Here is an 8,486-nt window from a genome sequence, read left to right as displayed (position 1 = left end):
GGAATAGAACCATTTGGCTTCCATCCTATCTTGTAAGGTTTCTGGTGTAAGATGGTTCTTGTTGTAGCAAAATATGTTGTCTTATAAAGTTAATGTAAAGGGTTCATTTAAAAGACTGATACTCCTTCCTCCATTTCCCAGAAATGGACCGGTTCATATAAATTGTACAGCATATCAAACCAACAATAAATAAAGTCAATCAGAAAATAAATTCTCAGGATTTCTTCATTTATTTTTTTGTATGGAATGTGAAGCAGTTCCTGTAGGACAGTAAAGAAAACTGTCAAAGTATTTTTACCGTCTTCATTCCAACGCCTTTCATCTACCAGCAAATCTACAATTAGACAAAACAAACATTAACAACATTCAGAACCAGCTGCAAAGAATTAAACATTTAGTGAATGAGTGAGAATGTGTGTGTGTGTGTGTGTGTGTGTGTTTACCAGGGTGTCACATTTGATAATAGCAGAGCCTATTGGAAACTCAGTACCCCTGATCTTCTGTCCATTACAGGTCACACACCAACAGGAACCTACCAGAAATGGACATGTTAAAAACATGTTGCATATACAATATTGACATAATAACAAATGTTAGTGTAATACAAATTCAATTGTCAAATTCAACTAAATTGGATAATTTAGTGTGTGTGTTTGTGCATGTGTGTGTGTGTGTGTGTGTTTGTGTATGAGTGTGGTAACCTGTAGATCCTGAACATTGCTCAGGGGTGTATTGTCCATCGTCGTCACAAGTTGGGATGTAGGTTCCAGGCGGGCTGTTTTTCTTGGAATCTCTTAAATGCTCACAGCGGGTCTTGGGTCGCATACCACCTGCATACATTGTAATGTGGACATAACATAGTTGGAGAATGTATGGACATATACAATTCCGCTACTTGTTTAAAAGCCCAGTGCAGTCAAAATTCAGTTTTGCCTGTGTTTTGTATCATATTGTACAACAGCTGATGAAACTAAGACTGTAAAAGTGGGGTAAATTATATCAGTGTTATTTCCTGATAGTTGGTTGACAATCCAATCATGCATCCATCCAGTTGAAGGACCAAACCTTTCATATCAGAATACCTCAACACTCCGGCATCTAGACACCAATATACATCTCTGGAACTAGAGGTTTGGAAGGTAACCGAAAGGTTGCTAGTTTGAATCCCTCAGCTGACAAGTTTAAATATCTGTCTATTTGCCCTTGAGCAAGGCACAACCTTAATTTCTCCAGTGTCACGGTTTGATAATGGCTTGTGTCCCAGGGAGAATGGGATATGCAAAGAAATTTTTTTTTCAATTCACACCTACGTATTAATAAACACTTGTACTTGCGTGAAATAGGACAGATAAACACCCACTAATGTTTATGGTTTTGAAATAAAAATGTTGGTGAGTAAGTGTGAGGTATGTCACTCTTACCTATCGGAATAAAGGCATCTCCCAGAGCCAAAGCCATGCTGACAAGCAGAATGATGGTCAATATCGCCATGGTGATAGTCTTCAGAGACAGAGAGACAGAGAGACAGAGAGACAGAGAGACAGAGAGACAGAGAGACAGAGAGACAGAGAGACAGAGAGACAGAGAGACAGAGAGACAGAGAGACAGAGAGACAGAGAGAGAGGAGAGAGAGAGAGATTAGTTGACCATTAGAATCAGCTGTGATTGTACTGTAATACTTCAAATCAGTGGAATGGCTGGGGGTACCAGAGGAGAGGTTAAGGAAACCCTGTGTTAGGTACATAACCTACTGTATGCCTGGAGGTACCAGAGGAGAGGTTAAGGAAACCCTGTGTTAGGTACATAACCTACTGTATGGCTGGAGGTACCAGAGGAGAGGTTAAGGAAACCCTGTGTTAGGTACATAACCTACTGTATGGCTGGAGGTACCAGAGGAGAGGTTAAGGAAACCCTGTGTTAGGTACATAACCTATGCAACTATTAAGGCAGCATTTTCCAAACTCGGAGTGCAGTGTTCCCCTAACCTTTCCACAAGTACCCTCAGCCATTCCACTTATCAGATGGATTTTGGTACTACCTAATCAGAGCAGATTCAACTAATGAAGGGCTAAGGAATACCAGGTATCGTCATCCCCATACAGTAGATTACCACAGGAATATGTCTGCTTTCCAAAATGGCACCCTATTCCCTATACAGTGAGGATAATTTCTGGGGGGGTATTTCTCTCCACTCATACAGAAGTAATTAAGGCCTAGTTCACAAATTGAGGAATTCCCTGCAGCTATGTTATTGTCACTACGACGCATCTGTCAGAATGCAGGAACTATGGTTAAAACGTACAAACGGCCGGCAGGTAAGGCCTTGATAGCTGTTGTGTTCCTGGAGGGGATACACCACATTAACATACATGATTGACCAGTACCATAACTAATAACAGCAGTATCTCAAGTATTCTACGCCAGCCCAACATTATACCTTTTTATTAACTAATGAAGCAAGGTTTAAGGGCATTCCATAGCAACAGTTTGCGAGATGACGGATGGTTCAATGAGGTACCTGCTAGCAGCATATGTCCCACCTCTGAAGCTACATCCATAGTCCGCTAGATGGTTCTGATAGCGACGCAAACTGTGATCTAACCAGTGATCAATAAGTCATTAAATCTAGTTCAACCACAACCTCTGGCTTCATACATGTTTCCTCCACTTCCAGTCTGGGGCAGTACGGTGCCCATTTTGCGAGGCAGATTAGCTAGACAGACAGACGTGCACACAAACATTTTAGATTTTGATTTGGGGGAGGGGGGTGAAATGTAAATTCCAGATTTCATAGTTCCTTGTTCACTGCTCCGCGGTGCAAATGGCAACCAATCAGAACAGTCTACCGGATTATAGACATAAGACACATTCTGCTAGCCGGTACCATCATTGGACCATGCCTCATCTCACAAGCTGTCTCAATTCCCTTACACTTAAATTAATCAAAAAGGTGTAAATACTGGGCTAGTTACACCATATAATACACAAGCTAGGATAAACAGGATATTATGCTGCACTGCAGGAAATGTTCTAAGACAGTGTAGACATCAACCTAAAAATGTACAAAAGTTAGAATCACACTATAGACAGCACTTACTTTAGCCAGGAACAATAAAGGAACTGGGCCACTACAAATGCTGAACAACCACAGATAAAACAAGCTGCTTATATACCAGAAGAATGGGAGAGGAATTGGTGATTAGCAGAATGAGTTCAGGTGTGGTGAGTTAGCAGGAGAGGGGCTTGTCCAGAGGGTAATTGGGAGTTTGTGGAATTGGCACGATCCTTCAAAACTAGTTCCCTACATTTGTCCAGGGCCACATATTCACTATGGGCTCTGGTCAAAAGTAGCGCACTACATAGGGAATAGAGTGATATTTGGGATGCAGACACATACAGTATCAGATGAACAGATGTTGAAATCTCACTTTCTGAAATCCTGCCTGTGAGTTGAGTTCTACCTCTCCCTCCTCTCCTATTTAAGGACCCGTCCAGTCAGACCCCTCCCTCTGGAACCCAGAAGGGTTGGAGGTCTGAAATGGCGGCAAGTAGTGAGGACAAAATGGAGGAAGTGGATAAAATGTTGGTGAAGCAACAGCTGTGATGGAATGAGAACAATATGGCTGTCAGTTCTGATGGTATGGAGCAGGAGGATGAGGGTCAAGGACCTGAATGGTTGGTGGTGGAAAGACACAGGAAGAAGAGCGATCAAGATACAGAAAGACACAGGAAGAAGAGAGATCATGATACAGAAAGACACAAGAAGAAGAGAGATCATGATACAGAAAGACACAAGAAGAAGAGAGATCATGATACAGGAAGACACAGGAAGAAGAGACATCATGATACAGGAAGACACAGAAAGAAGGGACATCATGATACAGAAAGACACAGGAAGAAGAGAGATCATGATACAGAAAGACACAGGAAGAAGAGAGATCATGATACAGAAAGACACAGGAAGAAAGATCATGATACAGAAAGACACAGGAAGAAGAGAGATCATGATACAGAAAGCAGTGAAGCGTCTAGTATAGAAAGCACAAAGAGGGTCAAGGTAGGAAGCAAGAGTAGTGAAGTGTTGGAGTGGAAAGTGGTGATGGTGTTGGATAAGACCACAGAGCCTCACTTACACCCTCTCTGACCCACTAATGCCGTAGAGAAAGAGGTAGGTGAAGGGAAATTAGCTGGGTTCATTGGAAATGGTAGATTGTTAATATTGTGTGGTAGCCAGGCTCAGCAAGAGAATATTCTGAAAATGGAAAAGCTTAATGGGAAGAAGATTAAAAGCCATGTCCCTGGTGCTTCTGCTAGATTGAGGGGAGTCATCCCTGGGGTCCCAATATCTATGTCCACAGATATTAAAGAAAATGTGAAGGGAGGCAGAGTGATTGAGGCTAACAGGTTGATCAGTAGGAAAGTGGGTCAAAGAAGTGAAAGCCTATCAGTGATTGTGAGGTTTGAGAAAGTCTTGGCCAGGAAAGGTACAGAAAGGATTCTTTAGTTTCAATGTTAGAGAATTTGATCCATATAAACTGCAGTGTTTTAAATGCCAAAGAATGGGACATGTAGTTGCTCAGCGTAAAGGAAAGAGAAGATGTGCCAAGTGTGGAGGGGAGCATGATTACAGTGAATGTGGAAGCAATGTGAAGGTTAAGTGCTGTAATTGTGGGGGAGAACACAGTATTTGGTGGATGCCAGGTACAGAGAAGTTTGGTATTTATTTGGTTTTACATTTTATTTTCATGGTAGTACAACATTGGCCGGATCATGATTGATGGTACATTCCAGCACAGTAGGTGGCGACATGCACTTGAGACGTTTGTTTGAGGACCGTCATGATGTCATAGAAGAAGAAGACTCCGCCCTCTCTTTTTCTCTCTCTGTCATCCTTTAACCCTCCCGGTCCATTTCCTACTGGACCTGTGTGAGAGCTAACTGTCTGTTAGGGCTGGGTTCAATTAGAGTTGAAGATTCAGGTAGTGATTTGAATATTCCAAAAAGCACTAGCACATCGGATTTATCTAGTTGCAGGTGTATGTGAATAATGCCTTATTTATGATGCGTATGATATATTTTATTAAAGCTTTTCATGTCGGCCTATTGGCCTCCATCAGAGAAAAGCTCAGCCTCTTGGCCTTTGTCAGAGTAAAATAATTTCCTTTTGGCGGACTGCACCCTTAAAACTGTGTTTGGAATGAAAGAGCAAGGAGAGGAGAGGAGGAGGAGAATAGTGGAGAGGAGAGGAGAGGAGAGGAGAGGAGAATAGTGGAGAGGAGAGGAGAGGAGAGGAGAGGAGAGGAGAGGAGAGGAGAGGAGAGGAGAATAGTGGAGAGGAGAGGGAGAGGAGAGGAGGAGTAGTGGAGAGGAGGAGGAGAGAAGAGGAGAGGGGAGAGGAGAGGGAAGAGAGGAGAGAGAGGAGAGGAGAGGAGAGGAGAATAGTGGAGAGGAGGAGGAGAGAAGAGGAGAGGAGAGGAGAGGAGAGGAAGAGAGGAGAGAAGAGGAGAGGAGGAGGAGAATAGTGGAGAGGAGGAGGAGAGAAGAGGAGAGGAGAGGACAAGGTGAAGAGGAGGAGAGGAGGAGAGGAAAAGAGGAGAGAGCCTGGATAATACAAGTAATGTTTTTAACAGCCATAGTGCAAAAGCAAAGTGCAAAGTGCAAATCTTACCTTTTTTTGTAATGAATTTACACTGTGAAATTATAATGAGGTTTACGGTACTTTTTGCACATAAATGCTTCAGCGCTATGAAAACGTTGCCCTTATTATGTAAACAGCTGCACAAACTTTAGCTAACATCAGCCACTGCTAGCTAAAAATGCCAAAGGCCAAATCACCTTTAACGTCAAACCAAATAATTCCTCTCCTCTCTCCCCCTCCTGTCACATATCCTCCTCTCCTCTCCTCCTCTTCTCCTCTCCTCTCCTCCTCTTCTCCTCTCGTCTCGTCTCGTCTTCTCCTCTCTTCTCTTCTCGTATCGTCTCGTCTCCTCTCCTCCTCTCCTCTCTCCTCCTCCTCTCTTCTCATCCTCCTCTCTTCTCCTCCTCCTCTCCTCTCTCCTCCTCCTCTCTTCTTTTCTCTTCTCTCTTCTCCTCCTCCTCTCCTCTCGCCTCCTCCTCACTTCTCCTCCTCCTCCCCTCTCTTCTCTTCATCTGCTCTCTTCTCCTCCTCCACTTCTCTCCCCTCTCCTCTCTCTCTTCTCTCCCCTCTCCCTTCTCTCCCCTCTCCCTTCTTTCCCCTCCCCTCTCTCTCTTATTTTCTCCCCTCGCTCTTCTCTCCCCTCTCTCTTCTCTTCCCTCCGCTCTCTCTCTCTCTTCACTTCCCTCTCCTCTCTCTTCTCCCCTCTCCCCTCTCTCTTCTCTCCCCTCTCCTCTCTCTCTTCTCTCCCTCTCCTCCTCTCTTTCCCTCTCTCTCTCCCTCTCATCCCTCTCTCTCTTCCTCCCCTCTCCTCTCTCTCTTCTCTCCCCTCTCTCTTCTCTCCCCTCTCTCTTCTTTCCCCTCTCCTCTCCTCTCCTCTCCTCTCCTCTCCTCTCCCTCTCCTCTCCTCTCCTCTCCTCTCCTCTCCTCTCTTCTCCTCTCCTCTCCTCTCTCTCTTCTCCCCTCTCCCCTCTCCTCTCTCTATTCTCTTCTCTCCCCTCTCCTCTCTCTCTTTTCTCCCCTATCCTCTCTCTTTTCACCCCTCTCTCTTTTCTCCCCTCTCTCTTCTCTTCCCTCTTCTCTCTCTCTTCACTTTCCTCTCCTCTCTCTCTTCTCCCCTCTCCCCTCTCTCTCCTCTCTCTCCTCTCTCTCTTCTCACCCCTCTTCTCTCCCCTCTCGTCTCTATCTCCCCTCTCTTCTCACCTCCCCTCTCTCTCCTCTCCCCTCTCTCTCTTCTCTCCCCTCTCCTCTCTCTCTTCTCTCCCCTCTCCTCTCTCTTCTCTCCCCTCTCCTCTCTCTCTTCTCTCCCCTCTCCGTTCTCTCCCCTCTCTCTTCTTTCCCCTCTCTTCGCTCTCTTATCTCCCCTCTCCTCCCCTCTCCCCTCTCTCTCCACTCCTCTCTCTCTTCTCCCCTCTCCTCTCTCTCTTTTCTCCCCTCTCCTCTCTCATTTCTCCCCTCTCTCTTTTCTCCCCTCTCTCTTCTCTCCCCTCTCTTCTCTTCCCTCCACTCTCTATCTCTTCACTTCCATCTCCTCTCTCTCTTCTCCCCTCTCCCCTCTCTCTTCTCCCCCACTCCCATCTCTCACCTCTCTCTCTCCTCTCTCTCTTCTCACCCCTCTCCTCTCTCTTTTCTCCCCTCTCTCTTCTCTCCTCTCTCTCTTGTCTCCACTGTCCCCATCCTCTCTTCTCTCCTCTCCTCTCTCTTCTCTCCCCTCTCCCCTCTCTCTTTTATACTCTCTCTCTTCTCTCCCCTCTCTTCTCTCCCCTCTCGTCTCTCTCTTCTCTCCCCTCTCGTCTCTCTCTCTTCTCTCCCCTCTTGTCTCTCTCTTCTCTCCCCTCTCTCTCTCTCCCCCCTCTCCTCTCCCTCTTTTATACTCTCTCTTCTCCTCTCTCCCTTCTCTCCCCTCTTCTCTCCCCTCTCGTCTCTCTCTTCTCTCCCCTCTCTCCCTCTCTTCTCACCTCCTCTCTCTCTCCTCTCCACTCTCTCTTCTCTCCCCTCTCACCTCTCTCCTCTCTCTCTCTTCTCCCCCCCTCTCTCCCCCTCCCCCTCCTCCTCTCTCTCCCCCCCCCCCTCTCCCCCTCTCCTCTCTCCCTCTCCCCCTCTCCTCTCTCCCCTCTCCCTCTTCTCCCCCCTCTCGTCTCTCCTCTCTCTTTTCTCATCCCACCTCACTTTAGACTCCATCCATCTATTCTATTGTCCTGTTGTTCCAGAAATACTGAAAGTCATGTTTACGTCTGGGTGTGGTGAGAGAGAGAGGCTTCACCTTCACAAAGAAAGGCATGCTAGTAATTCACCCTCTCCCCCCTTCTCTCTTCCTCTCATCCCCTCATCTCCTCACAAAGGAATGCTGCTGGTCCTACTGCATATCTCTCCTCCAATACTTCAGCCTTAAGACATTGACCCATCACCTCTCCTCCTCTTCTCTCATCTCCTCCTTCCCTCTCCTCTTCCCCCCTCTCCTAACAACACAACCCTGGTCCTACTACATATCTCCCCTCCAGCCCTTCAGCCTTAAGACATTGACCTTTCACCCCACCTGTAATAGAATGAATAGAATGGAGACGTTGTAGAATTAGAATGACAGACATTCCTGTTCCATTTCAACGTTCCGCGCTGGCTGGACTGGACCAGCAGCCTTACAGGGTGTGATGTTAGGAATGTCTCTTTTATTGATGCTTAATAGAATCCTGGATAATACAAGTTATATGACGTTTTCTTTATAGGTCCATTATGTAGTTTGCTGTACAACTGGTCTCATTTCAGATAGATAGTCAAGTTATAGATCTGTCATTCCCATGGAAAGTGAGTCTGATAAGTAGTTGACCTGCTCTATGTGCAATATGGTTTATTT

The 8,486-nt window shown here is 45.7% G+C and overlaps 1 protein-coding gene across 3 annotated transcripts in view; it reads right to left on the bottom strand.

Annotated features, from left to right (window-relative positions):
* Positions 1 to 208: 208 nt before the first annotated feature.
* Positions 209 to 8,486, bottom strand: part of LOC121558539 (ladderlectin-like) — a 32,389-nt gene continuing 24,111 nt past the window's right edge. Inside the window, exons 2-5 of one of the 3 annotated variants that reach the window (XM_041871906.1) lie at positions 1,422 to 1,500; positions 702 to 830; positions 444 to 532; positions 209 to 334 (exon numbers count right to left, since the gene is read on the bottom strand). In XM_041871906.1, the coding sequence (XP_041727840.1) occupies positions 323 to 334; positions 444 to 532; positions 702 to 830; positions 1,422 to 1,491 (300 nt within the window). In that variant the 5' untranslated portion in view covers positions 1,492 to 1,500 and the 3' untranslated portion in view covers positions 209 to 322. Of the gene's footprint in view, positions 335 to 443; positions 533 to 701; positions 831 to 1,421; positions 1,504 to 8,486 lie in introns of all 3 variants that reach the window. The other 2 variants (XM_045219809.1, XM_041871905.1) reach the window with 2 other exon arrangements.

This window comes from Coregonus clupeaformis, unplaced genomic scaffold (genome assembly GCF_020615455.1).
Source record: "Coregonus clupeaformis isolate EN_2021a unplaced genomic scaffold, ASM2061545v1 scaf2764, whole genome shotgun sequence".
Lineage (NCBI taxonomy): Eukaryota > Metazoa > Chordata > Actinopteri > Salmoniformes > Salmonidae > Coregonus > Coregonus clupeaformis.
Note: the sequence above shows the minus strand (reverse complement) of the source record. Positions and strands in the feature narration are given on the sequence as shown.